General features: G+C 41.2%; 1 protein-coding gene across 1 annotated transcript in view; it reads left to right on the top strand.

Moving 5' to 3' along the window:
• Positions 1 to 548: 548 nt before the first annotated feature.
• The window catches only part of Agbl1 (AGBL carboxypeptidase 1), a 773,688-nt gene continuing 750,781 nt past the window's right edge, over positions 549 to 23,455 (top strand). Inside the window, exons 1-5 of the mRNA XM_052760219.1 lie at positions 549 to 553; positions 1,152 to 1,240; positions 2,971 to 3,117; positions 7,110 to 7,241; positions 11,166 to 11,259. Of these exons, the coding sequence (XP_052616179.1) occupies positions 549 to 553; positions 1,152 to 1,240; positions 2,971 to 3,117; positions 7,110 to 7,241; positions 11,166 to 11,259 (467 nt within the window). The remainder of the gene's footprint in view (positions 554 to 1,151; positions 1,241 to 2,970; positions 3,118 to 7,109; positions 7,242 to 11,165; positions 11,260 to 23,455) is intronic.

The following is a 23,455-nucleotide window of genomic DNA, read 5'->3' as shown; positions in this document are numbered from 1 at the left end:
CCACCAAGCACTGGAAGGATAAGCTAGCATTGACCAGGCTGAAAGGCAGGAAAAGAGCTGCCAGAAGAGGAAACAGTATGGTTGAACTTGTAGACCAAGCTATAACATTGCTTGGGCAGGAATCTACAAATTTCCATACCATGGGAAATACCTATTTTGGACAAGAATGTTGAAATTAATGATGAAGTTGGAGATAGTAGCAGAAGATCATGAAAAATTTTGCGGGTGGTGGCGGCACACGCCTTTAATTCCAGCATTCGGGAGGCAGAGGTAGGCGGATCTTTGTGAGTTTGAGGCCAGCCTGGTCTACAAAGTGAGTTCCAGGAAAGGCGCAAAACTACATAGAGAAACCCTGTCTCGGAAAAAAAAAAAAGAAAAATTTTGGTTTCCTGCCTTTGTCCTGTGTATAGCAGAGAGTTATTGAGGTCTTCGAAGCCAATAAGAAGCACAAGACTTCTCATGGGAATGTTAAGACTTTATTGTAAATGGCACACCTACCCAAATAAACAAAGACAAAAATGACCACCCCCTAATCTTACAGTGGGAATATGGAGTGGGTTGTATTTCTGGAACTAAGATATAGGTTACCCCAGAGAATTCGGCATGTTCTTCCACCTTCTGAATAAAGACTTTTTTTCTAAAAAAAAAAAGTGACAGTGTCAGGACTTATAAGGATTTCTAAAATAATCTTCACAATAGGATCTGCTACTACTCTGCCCTTTTCTTCGGAAAATCAAAGCTTATCTTTGTTTGACAAAGCAGTATTTGCATCAGAACATTTAGATGGCTTCTGTTGCTTTTTGTGATCACCACTAAAAATAATCCAAGGTTACTAAAATACATGATGTTCTTGGGACTGAGGTTCACAAAACTCCTTTAGTTTGTTGTCTCAGGGTCATTCATTAATATGTGTGTTTGTGTGTACCTCAATGATGCTATTATTAAACTGGTCCCCAAAGAGGGGTCTTCAATACTCTCTAGGCACAGCCTCTGCAGCCCCTATCTCAGTGAGAGCACTGGTTGCTACTTAAGGAGAGCTCCCTTGTCTCTTCTTTCACTTTGTGGGGTTTTTCTCCGTGCAGCAAAGCTTAGCTGCCTATTCTTTGCATCTCTAAGCAGACTACTTCTGTCCTCTTGCATTCATTGTCAAGATATCTGTCTGTGTTATCATTGCAGAACTCCTCTGACAAAGCATCAATCCTGGCCATCCTCCAGGTCCTCAGCGATCTGCTTTCTGTTGGTGAGTAGACTGTGGCCACATCAAATCATATTGTGGATTGGGGACAGTGCTGGCTATGGTCTGTCCCAGGAAACTATGGAGCTGGGAATTTTTGTAACTTAACTTTCCTGTGTAAGAGAGAACCAGGGGCCCGGATTTTCCCTTTGATGTGATGTGGTAAGACATGTGTAGACTGGGGTAATTACCCTTAGGCTTTTCAGTCTTGTCACTTACTTACAATGCCCAGACTTAGGAGGCAGTGAGATGTTGGGTGGTTATGCTGTATTTTCCCCTCTATAAAGCCAAATGTCTTCATCTGGGAGGGCTCCTCAGCAACTACATCCATCACCTTCCTAGGCTCTCTTCCTCTGTGGCTCACTGGAGGAACCAGGTACTGCAGCTTTCTTACATATATCATGTGGGGATAGGACTACGAGGCAGGGGAATTTCATAAGTTAGGAAGCTGTTTACATCTTCAGAAATGAGATGACAGGATTGAGTATCTAGGAGTCATCTGGGTTAACTGGATCAAGAAATATTAGCACAAGCAGGCAACATTAAGGATGAATGACATGCCAGAGAGAGATAAAGTCTCAAGGGTCCCATCCCACTGTGGCCTTTAAAAAAAAACAAACAACCCAGCTTTTGTGTCCTCTGGTGGCAGGGCCACTTCCCTGCAGCTTTGTTGTTTGTTTGTTTTTTGAATGAGTTCCCTTTTACAGGTCATCACTCCTCTCCTGAGATAAAACTGTCTTCAGGAGGAGTGTGAAAATGTTTTGAATGAAACCTTGGAATTTCTTCGCCGTTATGGATGATTTTTTTTTTTTCCTTAAGCCAAGGTCTCACTCTGTAGTCGAGGCTGCCCTGGAACTAGCAATCCTCCTGCCTAAGCCTTCTATGTGCTGGGATTACAGTGTGCACCACCACTCGTGGGTATATGTGGTTCTCCCCTCCCTTCTTCCTTCCCGCCTTTATTTCTTCCCTTTTTTTTTGGGTAGACAATTCTGGAAAAATCAAAATTTCCCCATTGATATAATTATACCTTGTTGGCTACCTTGATTAGGCCACACAGGGCCTTTTTCATGTTAATTTGTAATCACTACTTTTGAGGTGTCCTTGGGTAAAGTGAGAGAGGTCTTATTCAAATCTATTCTTTGGTAGAAAGACAAATACTTCCCCATTGCTCAGGACTCTGATCAGGAGTCATCAGATGGTGTGCCTGGGCATTTTGTTTCTTAAGGGGTTCCTACAGTGTTTCCTATAATTCCTTTCTACTAGTTGCTAAAGAGCAGAATGAGAAAACCATTACACCATCAACAAAATTATTCCAGATAAGATACCACCCCTTTCCTGTTACTAATGATCCAAGTTTTTTGCAGAAGCATGTTCACTATATGATGATGTGCATCATATATGCATATTATATATGATGCTTGCACATCTATTTATATGCATCTACATACATGTGTACACATCAGTGAAGAGTTCACAGGTCCCCAGAACTTGTAATATCACTCAATTTATCATGTCTGTGGAAGGTGACTATATTAAAATCTCTAAATATTCCACAACTACCATATTTCACACCTTTCTCCCTTCAGATGGTAGCACACCTCAAAGAAGAGTCATGTCACGAATCTGCCAGTCTGTGTTTCTGTGGTGAAATGAACGAAACTTTGCTTTGTCTCTGGCTGTGAGGGCTGAGGTCTGCTCTGGGGAGGAGGCTCATCTTTCCTCTGGTTTCTTCCCAGGCACAGACCGGAGGATTTACTACATGATCAGCAAAGGTGGCAGTGAAGCCCTTCTGCAGACTCTGGTGGACACAGCAAGGTCCACTTCTCCTGACTATGACATCCTTCTTCCTCTCTTCAGGCTGATGGCCAAAGTTGGCCTAAGAGGTACTAGCACTTCAAGACCTAATGATGACTGACAACATGCTTCTGGAGTAGCTCTCTGAGAGCAGTTGGGGAAAGCCCTTATGGGGAGGCAGAAGGGAGGTCTCAAGTGCCTTGGTGACAGCAGGGCCAGCCTTATAAGGGAGGCAATTTTACTTTTGGTTATTGTTATTTTGAGGCACAGAGTACATGTTTTTGAGTCTGGCTCCAAACTATGTTTCTTAGGGTGGCCTCAGATTTATTGCAATCCTTCTGCCTCAGCTTTCTGCATACTGGAATCAGAGGTATTCACCACAATACTTGGCAAGGTAAATTTAAAAACTATCTAGATGTCAGGTAATAAAAAATGTGTTGCTTTAGAAATGAATGAATGACATCCAGAAGTTGCAATCACAGCTGGCATGGACTGCAAAAGCTTGGATCATAAGTCAGAAAAGATGGGAGTGACTCCAGTGCATTTTAAATACTTACACAAAATGATACTGTTTGGGGAAATAGATCTCATATGAAAGTACAATATGTGCATTAGCTTTTTTCTCTTGTTTTGGAAGCAGAGTCTCATGAGCCAAGTTGGCCTGGAACTTACTATGTAGCAAAGGATGATCTTGAACTCCCGAGTGCTAGGATTGTAGATAATGCACCACCAAGCCTGACCATACTTGTGCATTCAATTTTTAGGGCTATCATAGCAAATTGCCCCAGGCAGTTTGTCATTATACACCATAAATATAGTCTCTGATACTTCTGGGGTTCATAAGTCCCAAACCAAGTCCTGACAGGGTAGGATCTTTTTAGAAGGCCCGACAGAGTCTGTTCTGTTTTCGCTTCTCTCTTGGTACTGCCAGAACCTTCGTCCTCACTTCCTTCCTCTCTTTTGATTTATAGATTTATCACTCCCTTCTCTATCTTTGTGTTCACAGAGTATTTTCTGTGTGTTTACTCTGTGTGTCCTCTCCTCTCCATACAGAGGTATCAGTCATAAGGTTTAGGTTCCAGTTTGTCCTGTCTGATCCCTTCTTAGTAATTCAATGTACAAAACTCTTTTTCCAAATAAGATGGCGTCTTGGATGTCTGGGTGGAAATGGATTTGGGGGTGGGTGGAGGGGACACTGTTAGTTCAAACAACTATGATAAGTCACATAGCAACAGAGCTTCTGGGTATTTCTCTTTCCTCCTAGAGGACCCTGAAACACCTTCTTAGGTCACCAGAACTTCCTGGAGCAGGGTTGAATAATCTAAGCATTTAGAGTTCATGCATACTTTGCCAAAAACGCTTTAACTGTTAAGCTTAAACTGTATGTTGAATATCGTGACGGTCACAATTGAGAAGCTCAGGTCCCTTTGATGTTCACTGGAAGCAGCTAAAACCAAAGGCTCCAGCACACTCTGTCAATGTTTAGATCTCTACTTCCAGTTCATTGGCATTCTACAGACGGACTGAGAAACAGGCACTAGCTAGCACCTGCACGAATATGTCCCAACGTAACTAACAACGTTCATTTAGTGATCATTCATGCAGTTTCACACACCACAAACATCTCTGTGACCAAGACAGTGAAGGAGTCTGCTCCCACAGAGCTTCTGTTCCAAGTGGGGCAGGCCAGCTGGTCAGCAAATAATTAACCGGATATTAGCAGATCGTGATGAGTGCCTCAAGGAAGAGAAAGATGGATGCTACCCTAGGCTGGCATGGTCAGGGAGAGTGACATTTGAGCTGGAACTTGAAGAACAGGGGAAAGTCAGCAAAGCTGAGTAGGCCAAGTGAACTCTAAGAAAAGACAGTAGAGACCTGATCTGTCCCCCAGTCACCCAGTGCAGGCTGGTTTCAAGTCTGTCCCTGATACTTATTAGACGTTTGACCCTGGTCAAGTTACTTAAGGTTTATGAACCATGGTGCCCTTATGTCTAAAATGGAAGCATAGAATTTAATTCTAGAGTTCCTAGGAAGAATAAATGAGTTATTAGGTCACATCCTTAACATACGGGGTTAGAGACCAACAGTCAAGTGATAAGAGACATACCAAGGTAGTGGTTCCTGAGTTACTGTTCTTTTGCATGTGTGTTAAATGTATGTGTCTATGTATTCACATGTATGTACATGTAGAAACTAGGAGGTGAGATTGGGTTTCTTACCTTTTTTTTTTTTTTTTTTGACAGAGTCTTTCATTGAACCCAAAGCTCACTCTGTTAGAGTTGTTTGTCAATGAGCTGCTAGGATCCTCTTACTATTGCCCCCACAGTGCTGAGGTTACAGGTTTATGTGCAGCTACACACTGCTGTTTTCATTTTGTTAGCTTCATCTTCACGTTGAACACAAGAGCTCTCGATTTGTTTATTCTGAGTCAAATTTGCTGTATTGTGTCTTGTGACCTTTCCTCCTTCCCTGCTTCCTCTGCTCAGTCTCCAAAGTCAGTGGGAAACCCTGTTCCAGTCTCTACCATTGTGTGCTCCTGACCCTCATGCTGGTGGGGATGCCTTGTCAACAAGACAATGAAGAGCAAATGTTGGTGAGGGTGTGAAGAAAGGGAACCTTTGGACATATTGTAGTGCTGAAGATCAGGACGGCCATTATTGAAAATGACATAGAAAATTAAAAAAAAAAAGAGCTACCACATGGGCATGATGATATACACTTGGAATCCTGACACTTGGGAGATAAAGGCAGGAGCAGTTCATAGTCAGTTCAAGGCCAGACTGGGCTACAGGAGACCCTGTCTCAAAACAAACAAACAAACAAACAGACTATGAAATTATCATCTGACTCAGATATTTCTATAATCTCTGATTTGAACATATGCCCAAAGGAAAGGAAACGACTAACTTATAAAGATCTCTGCCTTCTTATATTCATTGCGATACTATACACAATAACCATGACATAGACATAACTTAAGCATCCATGGATAGATGCTGGATAAAGAAAATGTGATATACATATGAAAGGGAATATAATCTAGCCCCTAATGGGATGCACTCAGAGGACATTATGCTAAATGAAATCATGAAATAAATATAGACATATATTTCTATGAATTTTATAATGATTTAAGCATCACACTTAGGAAATGACACAAACAAATGGGACTAGACACAGTCACCTGATAGTGGGTACAAAGAGCCCAAACAAGAGGACCTTTCTTCGTGTTTTTCACGCTTATTTTGTAACTATTAAAATGATGATGATGATGATGACGATGATGATAATTTACTTATAACACTAGATGGCTTGACATTAGAGCAATCATTTAGAAATACTTTTAATTTTTATTTTAGTTTCTTAAAATCTGTTTTTACTTTTCATTATGAAAATTCTTTGTTAACTAGAAAGATTATCACCATCTACCAATAACTTTGATCTAACTTCTCCAAAAGTTCCATACTATCTTTTACATATTTAAAACAATATGCAATCAAAGAAGTAAGATCCATGCCTGGCATGCCTTTAATCCCTACACAGCTTGAGAGGCAGAGGTGGAGGCAGAGGCAGAGGCAGGTGGATCTTTGTGGGTTTGAGGCTAGCCTGGTCTCTATTGTGAGTTCCAGGACAGCTGGGGCTATGTAGAAAAACCCTGTCTCAAGAAAGAAAGAAGGAAAGAAAGAGAGAGAGAAAGAAGGAAGGAAAGAAAACAGAAAAAGAAAAAAAAGCAGGATTCAATCAAAGTTCATGCACTGCATTAAAATGCTACATTGTTTTTTTTTTTTCATCCTAGATTTGTCTTAAAGACATTGGTACATATGAGGATGACCAGGAATGCCTTAGAGTCAAAGTCTTACATTCTTAGACCCCATAGCCTTCATGTCAATAAGTGCATCCAGACTTCACTCTTCTTATGCATTTGGTTCCAATGGGGGCATGTTTGAAATATTTTTAATGAGGCTAAAAAGTGTCTTTGGCTGTAATTGACCCCCAATCCACCCCTGTCATTTTCCTTCTCTCCCCAAACCTTCAGAATGAATTTGTGACGTAATTAAGAGAGATGGATTTGTATTCCTAGATAAGAAGTTTGGGCAGAAGGCACTGGAATTAGAAGCACTTGATGTGACCTTGATTCTGGCCAGGAAAAACCTGTCTCACAGCCACAACCTCCTCCACTGTCTCTGGGCGCTGCGTGTGTTTGCCTCCAGTGGTAAGTTCCAGACCTGGACTGGGACACCTTGAAACCAAGTGATGGTGGAGTGGGTATGCATGGAGGGTGCATGTCATCCCATTCAGACACAGAAAGAACCTGACAGTCCAGAGGCTGTGGAGGCCAGAAGTTGTTTATTTATTGCCTTGGTCAGGTAGAGCTCTTGATCTAGTTCCTCGGTATTGGCTTTGGCTTTCCCTCTGAGTTGCGTTTACAGGCAAAGAAGTTCCATGGCAGGACAAGGTAAAGAAGTCCCGTGGCAGGAAAAAGGCAAACTTTCTTCTGATCTTGACATAGTCATAATATTATGTGTTACATCTGTTAGAAAAAAATGAAAACAACATTATAATGCTTGGGGAGATAACTCAGCCAGTAAAATGCTTGACTTGCAAGCATAAGGCCTTAAGATCCCACATAAAAATGCTAGTATGTGCACTTGTAATCCCAGTGCTTGGGAGGTAGGGACAGGAGGATGCCTGGAGCTCGCTGGTCAGCGGGGATAGCCTAATTGGTAAGGTCTAAGCCAATGAGACACTCTGTCTCAAAGGAAGTAGACTGCATTCTTGTGGATGACACTTGGCCTCCACAAACAAGTGCATGTGAACCCACGCCCACACTTGTGCAAATATATGCACACACACATTAAAACAAAGAATAGTCCTTATTGATTCCAAGAAGCTACTCACTTATATAACAAAATCCTTACTGATTTTTTTCTAACCTCATGATCCTTCCCAACAAATCCTCTCTCTGGGTGATTGCATCGGAACATGTCAGCTGATGGTTATTAAGCATCTACTTAACTATTTTTAATTATCACAATAATTGTGTGTTTAGATCTACATTTTCATATCTGAGCAAAGAAAAATCCAGTCGCTTAGAAGAGTGAAGTAATTACTTAAATTTATACAGATAAAAAGTCCTGAAGGCTGGCTTTAAAATTCCAAAAATCATCTTAATTCTACTCCATACGGAGGCACTTTTCATTAATAGATTAGATTCTATACCTCCTATCTCCCATGTAATGAGCATAGACTTTCATTTCTCCTTTCTGAGCTCCCTTCCCAGGGAATAAAAGTGACAATTATTTAGATGTAATATACTCTGTAGGGGAAAGAATGTGGGCTTAGAGCCAGGGAGCCCTGAATTTGACTCTGATGCTATTTCTTATGAGTCATGGAACATGGATACTTGACCTGCTTAACCTCATTTTTTTTTAACTTTGTAAAATTATAGCAGCAATAATTATTACTGTTAATCTGCTAGGTTTTTGTCTCACTAAAACAACAGGAATTAATTTTCTCACAGTGCTAAAGGCTGGAGGTCTGAGATCAAGATGTTGGCAAGGCTTGCTTCTTCTGTAGCCTGTTTCCTTGGCTTTAAGAAGATTCTGTCATCTCGCTGTGTTCCCACGTGGTTTTTCCCATGGGCTTGCACATCCTTAGTCTCCTTCTATGCTTAAATTTTCTTTATGACAGACACAAGGCAGGTTAGATTATATCCCTCCTCCAGTGGCCTCCCTTTAACTTAATTACTTCATTAGGTCATAGGGATTCGGGCTTCAAAATGGATTTTGGGGAAGGCATTCAACCCTCAGCAAATCTCATGGGCTTGTCAGATGGGACAAATAAGATTATGTGCCCAGGTAAGACTGTGACACAGCAGCTGCCTTTCCCCAACCCGACGCTTTTCTCTAACGTTTGGAAATTGCAGGAAGAGTATACGTAGGTGGAGTAGCCATGTAATTTCTCCAAATATCCTAAGAGCTGCTGAAATATCCCAATTGTACTGATTTTCATTTTACTTTAAACATGGGGTCTCATGTAGCCCAGACTGCCCTCAAACTCATCATATAGCCAAAGATAACCTTGAACTCCATGTCCTCCTGCCTCCATCTCCCAAATGCTGGGATTGCAGTCATGTGCCACTATGCCTGGCTCGGTATCTCAATTTTCATTGTTGTGTTCTCTTAATAAACATGGGGGATACATAAAGAGATAGTTTTCCTCCAGTATAATAATAAGATGGATTATTGGGTGTTCACAAATAGTGTCTTCTCTCTCTGTCTCTCTGCTCTGTCTCTGTCTCTGTTTCTCTCTCTTGGGTGTGTGTGTGTGTGTGTGTGTGTATGTGTGTGTGTGTGTGAGAGAGAGAGAGAGAGAGAGAGAGAGAGAGAGAGAGAGAGAGAGAGAGAGAGAGAATCAGAGAGCATTTGGTAATATCGGAATGAATCTGTACAAACCCATCTCCACAACAATAAAACAGGAACTGTGGCATTCTATGAGAGACAACTGTCATTAATGACTAGCCTAAAAGCATGACAGCCAATCTGGAGTTTGCTGGCAGCCCAAGACTTACTGCATGTCTTGGTTTACTAAAGGCTGAGCAACTTGCTTTCTTTAGCACATGTAAGCAGTGATTATCAATATCTAGCAATATAACATCAGCTTAGCTCTGAGAAAGCCTTAAATTTGTCTGTGGGTGTGAGAAGGTAACCAAGTTTGGTGATATGCTAGCCTACATTTATTATACTGTGCATTGCATTTGCTCATGAAAGGCTGACAGAGTTCAAGAAGCCTGTGGGTTCTCTTTCTTTGGTGAGTTGTAACCCACCATTGACTGTTTCAGCAAGCTCTCTCAACAGCTACTTCCTTCTGATTAGTTGGCTGTAGCCATTAATGGGTTTATGATAGCCAATGAACTTGTTGGCAGCAGCCAGATGGCCATGGTGGGCAGCCACCCGGTAAGGGTGAGCCCAGTGAGGTTTCTTCTGGTATCCTCCCCCAGTTTTAAGTCTAAACTTCTGTGTTAGAATAAGAGATATTAAAACTATACTTTCACCAAAGTCCATTTAATTCCTTAATTCTTATTGAATCATCTGCCAAAATTGTTATTCTAGTGTTACATTCCACTTTAGAAGTAAGGACTAAATTAGTAACTATAAGAGTGTGAAGACCGATGGCCACCACCACAGTGCCAAATCCACCCAGTTAATTTGGGTGGTGATGGCCTGTACTCTTTTCAGTAGGAGTGCAGACAGAGGAACATGTACTCCTTATAGCATTATAACTCCTTATAACAGCCAAGGCGTTGGTCTCAGTCCCTGTCTGGTAGATAGTACTGTGATATTGGCACCTCCAGAACTTCATTCCTCTCCTGAGGCCTGAAATAAGTCAACCTAAAACACACCTGTTCCTCTTTTTGCATCTTTGAGATGCCTTGTTCCCACCGGTTTTCTCAGAATAAGTCAGGCCCAAAGTACCAGGCAGTCCTAGATCTATCCTCTCAGATGCACCAGTATAATGGAGGAAAAAGAGGAGTCACTTTATCAGGGGACCATTTTTCTTCCTTTCACTTCCTTGTCCCCTCATACATTTCTGTATCTCCTGGCTTCCTCTTCTGTGCTCTTCTCAAATTCAGCTGAGGTGAGAAGGGGTATGGACCATATTGGAAAGAAGCTGGGGCATCCTGGGAGATGGCAGTGACACCTGAAAAATTTTATCTATCTGGTGTTCCCTTGACTTTATATCATTCAGATTTATGACCATGTTTTAATTACCCCCCCCTCCGCCCCCCCCCCTCCCCACACATGCACACACTCAACTGGATGAAAAGGGAAATATTCTCAGGCTGGTTACCTTGGAGCATAAGGACTCATTCTTCTATTGGTATTCTAATACAGGCCAATCAACTCGTTGCCTCAGGCTTGGGGATTCAAGTGTTAAAACAGAGAACTTGAAACTGAGGTAGAAAGAAAGAGCTACCTCACTTACGAGGCTGCTGAAAGAGGCTTTTAATTTTGTTGCTGTTTTATTTTTCACTGACATGTATTAACTCCCTTAAAGTCGTCAGTGATTAAATCTAAGTTGTATTAACACATCTTCTTGTGACAATAGCTACTGACTATGGTGTTTTTGTCTTCAGTCACCACAGGAGCCATGCTGGGAATTAACGGAGCGATGGAGCTGCTCTTCAAGGTCATTTCTCCTTACACCCGAAAGCACACCATGACAATCAGGTACAGGGCATGTTCCTGGTGCCCCTGGGCACTGTGTGATGGATGGCAAGATAAAGATGGCCGCCCTTAGATCTTGATGCTTCTGGTCCAATCTGTCAATACCTTCTTCCTTGGAGATGTACGGTGTCTGTATCCCACATCAGCCTGCAACTCTACCTCCTCCCAAGTTTCTCATTTCCTCTTATCCCCATAATAATTCCAAATGAACGGAGAACTTCTAAGCTAAAATGCAGAGAGCCCTTGAGCTAAGGTTACAATGCTAGGGAATGGCAGAGGTGAAGTTTAAATCCGTATCATTCAGACTGGAAACCTCATGTTCTCTTTTGTTGTTGTTGTTGATTTTGGTCCGGTGCATTCAGATAAATCCTTTTTACCTGCAGTGATAAATGAGCATAATCCTCACAAGATAGCCCAGAAGTGACAGGGTCTCCGAAGAATCAACCAGTTCAACTTCTTAGATGAATTCCGAGCCTTCTAATAGTTCATCATGGTTGTGTGCTGCTCTTGTTATGTGGTTTTATGACTGGAGAATGAAACCTGGCTTCTTCTCTCTCTGCCTCTGCATCCTGGAGTGGAGTGAATCACTAAGTTAAAAAGGGAGATGGTTTCACATAAAGGCTTTAGAGATATTCGGCACCATTAAGATCCATCATTTATGGGAGTGACTCAGCGAGGACCTTGAGAGAATATTAGAAGAAATTCAGCCAATTTCTAAGATATATGGGGTCATTTGGCAAGTCGCATTTCCATGCCCAGCCATGATATTTTCTGCGTCCTAGCATCAATCTTAGGCTCGCATTTCACCTGATTATTTTTCTCTTGGGTCACCACAGTTACGCCATCATCATCCATTCTCACCTATGGTTCCCTACACCAGCATTTCCTGAAGTGAAATACATTTCATATCAGCCAAAAAAAAAAAAAAAAAAAAATGGCCCCATCAAATAAATTGAGAAGTTCTGGGTTAAACAAAGTGAGATAGGTTTCTTTACTGTACAGCTTCCCAGAGCCTTTTTTGCAAAACTTATACACACTGGGCCTATCTCTGTAGTGTGCTCCATTCCAAGACCAATTTGGCCAGGAAATGCTGCTTCTTACATGCTACCTTTTAAAAGGGGCTAGACAGTATGCATTTCATTTTGGATATTTACACTCTAAAGTGGAAATTCGTTGCAAAGTAGGAGTCAACACAACTCTACCAAGGTTCACTTATACAGTCGATGAAAAACCTCAGGGTCAAAACCAGGGGTAAAAAGAACCCCTTTATTTTTCCTGTAGCTTTACTTTATTTTGGTCTTAAATGTCCATTGCGTCAGATGACAAAAATTCTCATCAGGAATCAAATCAGATTAGTGATTCTTTAGTCCATGATTCCTTCCTTTGTATTGCATTCCTCTTCTGGGCCTACAGTCTAGATTTTAAGAAGCTGTGGGTGGCAGTGAGAAATGCTGGTGGAGAACACAGCTTGTCCTTAGTTGTCTGTGCCCACTGGGATGCTCAGCTTTTGGGTGTGTTTAACTTTGACACTGTGCACTGCCTTTGCGGCTGAGATCTGCAGTCTCAACGTGTCCTTTGGTCACTAACACACCAGCTTTACACTCCTGTCCTGGTTATATTGGTGTCCCTAAGATTCTGTTGCAATTGTTTGTTTTTTTCTTGTATACTATGTGAAAATCACTGTGCCCTTGTACAGATGAGCCTCTCCCAGTAATCTCTTCCTTGCCATGAGCACCATGTTGTCCTCATCCTTGTCAGTTAACCTTGGGTCTCAAGGCATGTGGCCCTATGGTTTTCCACTCCTGAAGGCTTCTGTTGTCTTTGTTATTAAAGCCAAGATTGGGAGGACAAAGCAACAAAAGCACCATATGTAAGACAATCACAAGTCATTAAAGCGTAGATGTCCCCTTCTGAGGGACAACTACTGTGGCCCTCTGCATCGCTTTCCTTTTCTCTTGCAAAAAGTCAGGTTCAGGTACAGATCTGATCAAGGGGCCTCAGAACCAGAGATCAACAGAGGCGGGATGTTCCTAAGAATAGGAAATTGCCAAGGATCTCGGGTATTTTTTTTAAGCGCCATACCATTTCTGGTATGTCTGGTCAGTCTTAGAAATTTTGTGTCAGATGGTCCCCATTCTTAAGCAAAATGCCAAACTAAAAACCAAAGGTCACAGAGGAGAGGCCTCTTCCCAATGTGGCTACCATCACCAGAGTGTTGATTAGGTGCCTAGCACAGCGTTCAGCTTTTAGCATGCCTTATCTCATTTGAGTCTCTTTTTGTCTTTGAGGCAGGTGCTATTATTGTGTCTAAATTTACAGGGGAAAACAATGGAAGCTGAAAGAAGCTGAGTAACCTGCTGGGGATTTAAGTGAAAGAGCCAGGATTTCAGCGCTGCCTGATACATGAGCCTCAGCTTTTAAAGCACCATTGGCATATCTTGCAGTCTATTTCCAGTGTTATATCTCTAAAACCACCATATGTAAGACAACCATAAGTAGTTAAAGTTTGCTTAAATTTCTTTTACTATCTAAATGGTTCATATCCATGGAACAATTTGCTTAATGATAGGGAATCTTTCTCTTTAATTGAATGGCCATTTCCTTTCAAAGGCTAAATAGCTATTCTCCCTGCTTTTGAATTTTTCCCCAAAGCTACTTTGTGTTCTAACCTCCAGTCCCTTACACCCCCACTTTCCAGCTAGAAGGTAAGAAATGAAGGCCCTGAAACCAGAAGACACCCCCTAGCAGCTCTAGCTGATTCTTTTGTGAACTGACTCACCTCCCTTAATTGACTCTGACGTTCCTCAAAGTGTGAATGTCAAGTCTTACCTTATAGGTTTGTTGTAGACATTAGAAATAATGGCTAGAAAAGTCTGTGGGATTTGACATGCTAGGATATGTCAATCACCTGTAATAGAGATGCAGCTAGGTGATAGGCTGCCTGCCTGAGGCCAGACAGCTTCCATAAGCACCATCTCCCAAATCTCAACTAAGATGAACCCTAATAAATTCCACTTAATTTCCTGCACTTGCATACCAGGAGGTTTTGAGGGTTCTTCCAGGGAAGGATATGGCAGCACACCTGTAGGACATGAATAGCCCTCCTGAGTATCATCCTACAAAACCTTGCAAGCTATGGGAGAGATTCCAGGATGCCTTTGTGAGAGTGGGTGCTGAGTGTGGTGCCACTGTGACTCCTTCCTCCTGTGGAGATTAAACCTGCTCTACTTCTCCTATGCATCCCTAAAATAGACACGCAGCTGTCCTCCGATCTCCAATGATACTCAGGGAAGGATTTATGACTGCAGTTCCAGCCTTGCTAGGGAGAAAGGGCCTGTGTGGCAATATCATGAGCCTCCTCCTGTGGCCTTGTTCCAGCTTGCGTGCCTGGAGGGCAGCCATTCCAGTCTTCCTTCATTTGCTAGATGCCCACCGTGCTGGCACTCTTCACCACTGTACTGTTGTGTTGGCTTGTGCCTTCTCTCTTCCCTTTGCTCCCCATGTCTGCCATTTTGGTCTGAACAGTCATGGTCAGACTTAGGCTATTACAGCCCTCTAAGTTGTCTTCCCTGACTAGAAACCATCAAGAATGTGCTTCATTTATCCCCCATTCTACTTCTCACTACATTATCGAGCCAGCTGTCTCTATGTGTGGCTTTGCTCCAGGAATGGTGTTGCCGCTTTATCAAAGGATAAAACAGCTACCCAGCCTCCATGTTGGGGTAGTCGGGGAGAGGGAACCATTTCTCCTCAAAGATGCCCTGGAATCTTGTTCGTCCTTTTCTTCCACTCACTTTGTACTTAACCTTATACAGTGGTGCCTGAGTGTCTTCTCTTCCCTCTAAATTCTCTGCTTATCAAGATAGAAATTGAACCACATCCTTATTTTTCCCCACAGGGTCTAGCTCCTATGGTAGATTCTTAGCTAAATTCAAAGATTCTTAATTAAAATTCAAATTAAAAGGTTTGCACATAATAATCATTCTTCTTTGTAAGGTACTATGTGATAATTTGATGCAAGCATGCAATATGTAATGAGTAAATCAGGGCAATTAGTGTTTCCACCTACTAATGTTGGAAACTCTTCACAAAGTTTGCTTTGTGTGTTATTTTGGGCAGAGACTATGCTAACCATCTCTGTATCACTCTAACGTTAGTATGTATGATGTCAGAATATGCATCAAAAGAACTATTTTAACTAAAAGAAGTTGATGGATTCTAACGTATCAATAAGTGAACTCCAGCATCTGTTGAATAAGTCACTTCATATTTAGTGTCATCTTTGTTCGTGATCCCACGCTGGATCTACATGGAGGCTTCTGCCATGTGTCTAAACATACCTGAAAACTCATGTGGCCACTCTACCAAGAACTGCGTGATGAGGGACTGAGGAACCTTGGAGAAGTCAGTCAAGAGAAGAGAAGCTGGAGCCTCAGCTTGAAAGGGAGCACGGTTTTGCTCACTGGAGGGAAAGGAAGTGTTAGAGCCCTGTGTCTTGGTTAGTGTTGTCTCTGGGAGCTGACAGGTTGGCAGAAAGAAAGGTTCAAAAGTTGAAGGGCATTGCAGGAGTGGGGGGCAGTACTGATATGAAAATGTTGCTTCTCTTTGAGTTAGGTTGCCTGTGCTGGTAGAATCTGTGGGGTGGGCTATAGAAATCGAGAGAAGGAAATGATCCTAAGGCAGAGAGTTTGGCCCTTTGCAAGCTTGGTCCATGGGTGGACCAGTTTGTTTATCTGCACAAAGCTGCCCTGAAGCAGTCCAAACTCACTAAGCAAGAAAATGTCCTGAGGCAAAGGTGATCAATCACCCACAGGTGCTCAACTCCCTGTGACTTAGAAGTGCTGTGGATATCACTCTGTATAAATAAAATGCTGATTGGCCAGTAGCCAGGCAAGAAGTATAGGTGGGACAAGGAGGGCAGAGAATTCTGGGAAGTGGAAGGCTGAGGCAGAGAGACGCTCCCAGCTGCCACCATGAAAAGCGAGATGTAAGGTACCAGTAAGCCATGAGCCACATGGCAACTTATAGATTAATAGAAATGGGTTGATTTAAGACATAAGAACAGTTAGCAAGAAGCCTGCCATGGCCATACAGTTTATAAGAAATAGAAGTCTCTGTGTGTTTACTCAGTTGGGTCTGAACAGCTGGGGGACTGGCGGGTGAGAAAGATTTGTCCTCACCATGGACCATGCAGGACTGGAGAAAACTCCAGTTACAAATGGTGCCCAACGTGTGGCAAGAGTTTCCACCTAAAACCTGAGAAAAAAAGATTCTAAAACAGAGCTAAAAACAGCTTCCTAGTTGTCTCTTTCAAGTTAGTGACAGTCTGCGGGTTTGAGCTACTATGGTGGGTTCCTGGCATTCGCATTTGACCGGCAGTATGGTGGGAATGAGGCACCTACAAGTGGCACATTACTCTGCGTGGTGGATTTAGTCTTTGCTAGTACAAAAAAAAAAAAAAAAAGAGGTTTCTGGGCTACACACTGCTTTGATAAAAGCATAGAACCACTGTTTCTAAGAGTTGTTGGCTCCCAGAGCTGGCGGTAAATGTACCACTGCCATGTTGGGAAGCTGAGGAGGGTGGAGCCACAAGCCACTAGCCACAGTGGCTGTTTCGGTCTTACACATGATACAGTTTAAAACAATAGATTCACAATAAGACAGATTCATATGGAACAAGACTTTAAATGCTTTACAATGTGTGTAAAAATGCACGTAGGCTTGAAAGAGAGAAAAAAGAAATATATACAGTTATATAAAAAATAGATAGTTTTTAAAAATAAAGTCTTTAAAGAGACAGTAAAGATAATATAAAAAATAAGCCACATAAAGATGGATAGCACACAGAGAATCTACATTGTGTTGTCTTTGGGATTCTTAACTGCAAAAAAACATTTGATTGTAAAAGCTGTTGAGTTAAGCCAATATGTATATTTTAAAGATACCTTGACTTCAAAATTTGGATCTAAGGATATGTTGCTTTGGAAAGGAAGCTCTGCTTTTGTTTCCATAGAACGCCAGAGGCTATGGATTTGTTCCAGATTAAGATATATCAGGTTTGACCAGCCAAGACCCCCTAAAAGGTCTCCAGTGACACCATGGCTCAGATGATCCAAAATCCAGAATGGTTTCAAGGCAATTGGCTCAGACAATACAGCCTCATGGACTACCCCTTAAGCCTAAAATTTTCTTTGTGTCTCCATAAGATACAGTGCCCCCCTCCAGCAGAAGTAGTAAGAAAAGCTACACTCAAATTCCCAAATATACCAAGCTGGCTTTGGAGATGGAATTGGCTTACTCCTTCTCTAAACCGAAGCATATTCCTGAAATAAAAGATTAAGAAGAGCCCTCTGGTATGGGGTAGAGAAAAACCAATATTTTTATTTAGAACAGGTTGATTATCAATGCAATCTCTTTCTAAAGAAAAAAAGGGATATAATATAAATATGATAAGATGAAAGGATAGATTGTTGAACCTACTTTTAAAGAACAATGACTTGTTTAAAATGTTTTACATTGGTATAGATTTTAGTTTATTGCTACAAATTTAAAGTTAATTTTGCTATACTGTGTGTATATTTCTACTCTTTTTAAAGGTATTATGTTTGTACAGCTCATTTAAAATTGTAATGGATAATTAAGAAATACAGATTAATAATTAGTCTTCTATGATAGTTAAACTTGTAGCATGTTAGTTAAGTTTTCTAGGTATACATAGATATATTTCAGATAGGTAATCTTCAAACACTTCAAAGACCTACAGAATATGACATTTAAAATGTTTTTAAAAAATTTAGACTTTCTGGATATGAGACATGTCTGCTCCTGGCAGCACCAATTTACTTCAGAGAGGAGGATGGGCATCAAAGACACTCTATATGGAGTTTATCTTCTTCTTGGCAAAAATAGCCATTTGGACAAGAAACTGTTCTTTCCTGGACTGCTTGAAAAAATGCATCGACTGGACATGCAGGACCCATCGGAAGGTGACCACTGAACTTTGCTTGGCAAAATGGTCCTTCAGGTTCCTGCTTTGCAGAGGAAACTGCCAGACATTCTACAGGACACAGAGAGAAGTGACTGAGAGACTCTAGGCCTGTGGGCTGAAGACAGATGCCCCAACTTTACAGAGGAACTTTGGATGACTGTCCAGCTGCCAACTGTCTCTGTCTACTGTTGCAAGACTCCGAAAGTTGCTTGCATCCTGCTCTCATTTCTCAGATAATAGTATATCCTTCTGAGATCTTTGATGTAGTTGAAGACTGGATAATTATAATTTCCTTAGTTATGATAAAAGATAAGTTAGATATGAAACCTTAGACTCACAAATATAACTAGATATTATAGATTAGATATTGTAACTGTAATTCTTGCTTGATAATTGTTTTGTTATATGTAATTTTACTATGTGAAAGTTAAAACCTTCCTTTTTTAAAAAAAAAGAAAAGGGGAAGTGCTGTGGATATCGCTCTATATAAATAAAATGCTGGCCAGTAGCCAGGCAAGAAGTATAGGCGGGACAAGGAGAGCAGAGAATTCTGGGAAGTGGAAGGCTGAAGCAGAGAGACGCTCCCAGCTGCCACCATGAAAAGCGAGATGTAAGGTACCAGTAAGCCACGAGCCACGTGGCAACTTATAGGTTAATAGAAATGGGTTGATTTAAGATATAAGAACAGTTAGCAAGAAGCCTGCCATGGCCATACAGTTTATAAGAAATAGAAGTCTCTGTGTGTTTACTCAGTTGGGTCTGAGCAGCTGTGGGACTGGCGGGTGAGAGAGATTTGTCCTGATCCTGGACCAGGCAGGACTGGAGAAAACTCCAGCTACGTAGAAGAGCTTGTGTTGTTCTGTGCCTCAACATTCTCTGCTTCCAGCGGTCCCCTTCTTCTCTCACTTCCATGGCTTCAGGCTTTTAGTAGTGATGATGTCCGTGTCTACTTGACATTTCCCAAAGCATAGCTACATTCTCTCTGATCCTGCTGGGTCCTCATACCATAATATTTATCCCAAAGTTGCAGATGACTTATCAGATGTTACCAGTATACAGTAGCTCCCAAACTCTGCTAACTTGCCATGCCTCACAGACTTCTAAGTCAATTAGCGTTTTCTTGGCAGAAGCTGCTTCTTCAACTCTGTTGTATTCCCTGATCATTGCACCGCATGTTAAGAAAGAAGATTCAGGATTATCAATAGACTAAGATTGTTTCCCCATTCTTCACTGGCATTGTCTCTGAAGCTTCCCCAATAATATGGAAAGTCAAGAATTGTGTTCTGGACTACGCTGGCCTCATCCTTGCACAAGAGGTCTTCTTCAGTATCATCACTCCTTGCAGCAGGTCTATAATGCTGGGATTTATCTTTCAATATCAGGGGTCTTTGGACCATGGACTATCTTGGCATAATTGCAGGTAGTCTTCTGTGCTCTAGAGGACCTGGGATTAAATACCTTGGCAACAGGAGGCAACGTTGTGTTTGGTTTCTAACAAGCCTTGTAAGCAAATTCTTCAGTTTAGTGTCCTGTTGGCTGTTCTAATGGCTCCCTGTACTTAGAATAGTGTTAGTGAGCCTCTCCCTCTCGAGCTCCTGTCTGCCAGGCCTCTTTGGCATTTGAGCTTTGCCTGAGTGCAGGATTACTGGGCATTGCTTCATTGGCAGCTATTTATGGTGATTTCATCTTCAGTTTATGAGCTAGAAAAATGCCCCATACTTCTTCTCCTCCCTGAATCACTGTCTTTCCAAAGTCAAGCCTTCTGGACTTTCTCTAGCCAGCATACCATTCCATTCTATTTGATCACAGTAGCTGATAGATGAATGGAGACTCAGCCGAAGCTAATAGTTTCCTTGTGATCATAGCAACTTAGGTGACACAGCTACTTTGTCACTGAGAGAGTGGGGATTCAAGTTACAGGAAACAGATTCTTCTGTTTCTTGAAATAGCTACCTATTCTCCTGGGTGTTCTTTGCTTCTATTCCCATTAAAAGCATTATAACCTTCCATTCAATATAAGCAGACTTTGGGTTTTCCAGGGCATGGGCTCATATTGGTGATTCAGAGGCTATGTGCTTCGGAGCACTTGGACTCAAATACTTTGGAATGGGAACAAATAATTCCAGCCCAGCTTCACAAGTGCTGATATTGGGGATGTACACCATGGGCTTGACTTACTGACAAAGTGATTATAGCCTCTGCAACCTGACTCCAAGCCTGTAGTTGATAGTGGAATGAATAGTTTCCTACATGAATTAAACCTTGGCAGTGAGGCCTAGGGTTGAAATCCCTTTCATCTTCTTCAGAAGCCAGTGACCGCTCTCTGCTAGGGCCAGTCATAGATATTCAAGTCACAGGATTGAAAGCTGGAAGCTTCCACGGAACTTTCCTTCTTGTCCATCTCCTTCATCTAAGGTGAGGTCAGTGAAACAAGGAGAAGCTCATCAAACTCCTAATGAGCTTCAAGACATATGTCATTACTAAATGGCACCCTGCTGCGTAATACAAAACAGATGTGCCTTAGAACTTTTATTTGATATTTGATCCATTTACCTTGGAAGTAGACATTGAAGATTTACAAACAACAGAAGAAGTTTTTTTGTCCTTAAGCTTCTAAATCTATGCAACAATTAAAATGCACTGTGTGTGACACAAAGGCCCATTCTGATCTAGTCTTGGGCTTGTGAAGTGGGTGGGTTTTCCACTCCCTAAAAATGTTCTTATGTGATTTATGCTAGTCAGGATGTCTGCTTGGGTCTTCCTTGAAATCTGCGCAAAGTATCGATTTGGGGCCTAGAGAGGCTTAGTCTAGCAGCACTGGGAGCTAGAGGCTCAGTCCTTCCTTTTCCTCCATCTGAAGAGCCCTCTGATCTCTTGCCACCTGAGTGAAGTAGTCTAGATGTCCTGGGGAGGGGTGGCTCTGGGACTTATGTGTGGCTGGGATGCCCAGAGATTCTAAGACCATTCTTTCACTTATGAACATTAATTAGCTTGGCAAGTAGATAATTTTCACCGCAAATTGGGGAAGCTCTTTTCTTGTAGAACTGAGAGTGATGCGGTGTGGTGTCTTGGGGCTGAGTATGTTCAGCATTGATGTAGCATTTTTCCTCATGATGACATGATGGGGGAGTCACAATTGGGTTAATATACTGATATTAGACAGAATTCCACACAAAACAGAGCAAGCATCCTGGGTCCTATGTATACGAGGGGGAACTGACATGTTCTATATGTCCCTTGTGACTTTCTTCCCATTTCCTTTTGTATCTGCTCAAAGCTTCTCCATATTTCACCTCTCCATAGTTACCTGGCCCTTTTCCATCTTGATATGAGGCAGACCTTTACTTGCCAAAGAAATAAGTCATTGAGCCCAGCTTGGTACAGTAATATTTCATACCCAAGTTTGTATCTTCCTATTTTCCTACAGGTTACACCTTCTTTACAAGATTGTAAACAACCATGGATATGTTGGGGAGCATTTCAAGGGACTGAAGAGAAGTAGAGAAAGATTCTTAGTAGGAAACACTCTTGGGACCATCATTCTTTGCTCATATGGGGCTGGTATTTCTAATAGGCCATGGCCACATAGGGAATGATTCCATAGTTACATACCACAACCATAAGATCATAACGCAAATTGGGGAAGCTCTTTTCTTGTAGAACTGGGAGTGATGCGGTGTGGTGTCTTGGGGCTGAGTATGTTCCACAAATAAAAGCCATCCAGTCAACCAGAAAGGAAAAAGCCCAGAGGAAGCCATTGTGCATAGTTACTGAAAGCTAATTGTTTTCAAAAGTTTAGGCAGAGATTTCGGGATGAGGGCATCTTGGAGGCTTTCTGCTTTGTTCAATTACAGTGCTATTTTGAAACGAGATCTCAGTGTGATCATCAGTTATATTCAACAGAGCTGATGAGAAGCATAGGGAACAATAGATGGCTACTTAAAAGGAGTGAATTATTATGAATTAAGTTTGAATATCGTTCAGATGGTACATCATAGGTATTCAGTAAATGCCAGTTACGTTAATGAGTACTGATGCTTCAGTTTACCTGAGGTTCATCCTTTCACCTATTAACTTATTCATTCAATAGTATTTGAAGATTTTATTTTTAGCAGAGATGTGTGGGATTTGAGATGAAAAGAAATGGCTCTTGCCCTCAAGGAGCTTGTAGATGATACATAACACATCAGCATTCAAATGAGCTAGACAAATGCCATTATGATGGGGAATTCACGAAGGCAGGGTGGGGTCTCAGTGTACTCAGAAATTGGCAGAGGAGAATTTACAAGGAAAGAAGCTTTAGGTATAAAGTAAGGTATTTCCCAGATGCTAAGGTTATAAAAAAAAAAAAAAAAAAAGCAAACAGGCACTTCTGAATAGAGACAGAAGAAAAACTGGAAACACAAAACCACACACATTTGCTCATAGATGTGCAGGCATGTATGTGCAAACACACACACAAACATACACACACACACACACACACACACACACACACACACACACAATTTAATGCCTAGTTGGAGTATAATGCAAAAGTATGAAGTAGAAAGCTCATCCAAATTGATCTAAAAAACTATTATCTTAGTAGAAAATAATAGGAATATCTAATTCTCAAAGAAAGAACAAATAGATAAACTCACATAAATTTAATTCTTCAATAATCCAAAAATGTAGTTTAGATGAAAGCACCAATTTTATAAATTAGAGCAGCAAAGATTTTGAAATCCGATAAAATTTACTGTTGGTGAGGAGTCACTAAGATGGACATTTTCCTGCTGGTGGGAATGTAGACAACACATTCATGAAAACAATAGGGTGAAGTTTACAGAGATTAGAAGGAAGTTCCATTACTCAATTCAATTTTTTTCACTTCTTGAAATCTGTCCTAAATAATTTTTGTGAAAGGTATATGAAGACTCATGCTTATAAATATCAATCACAGTGTTATTTGTAATCAAAAATGATATAAACAGAAAAATTCAGTAACAGAATCCTTAGTAAATGTGATATGTTTATATATAACAGTGTTATATAGCAAAACACAACAATAGACTATGGAAAGAGGTTTGTCTTGGAAAACTGCTTGCAATAAAAATATTAACTAAAAAATATCAGTTTCAAATTCATGTAAAAATATGTACAAAATGACTCAAGTCAAGATGAGAAAACTAGGGATAGACTTTTCTTGCCACATGTAAGAAATAGGAA

The sequence above is a fragment of the Peromyscus californicus genome, unplaced genomic scaffold (genome assembly GCF_007827085.1).
Source record: "Peromyscus californicus insignis strain IS unplaced genomic scaffold, ASM782708v3 Scaffold_4__1_contigs__length_199733344, whole genome shotgun sequence".
Classification (NCBI taxonomy): domain Eukaryota; kingdom Metazoa; phylum Chordata; class Mammalia; order Rodentia; family Cricetidae; genus Peromyscus; species Peromyscus californicus.
The sequence above is the reverse complement of the archived record's forward strand: the minus strand, read 5'-3'. Positions and strand labels throughout refer to the sequence as shown.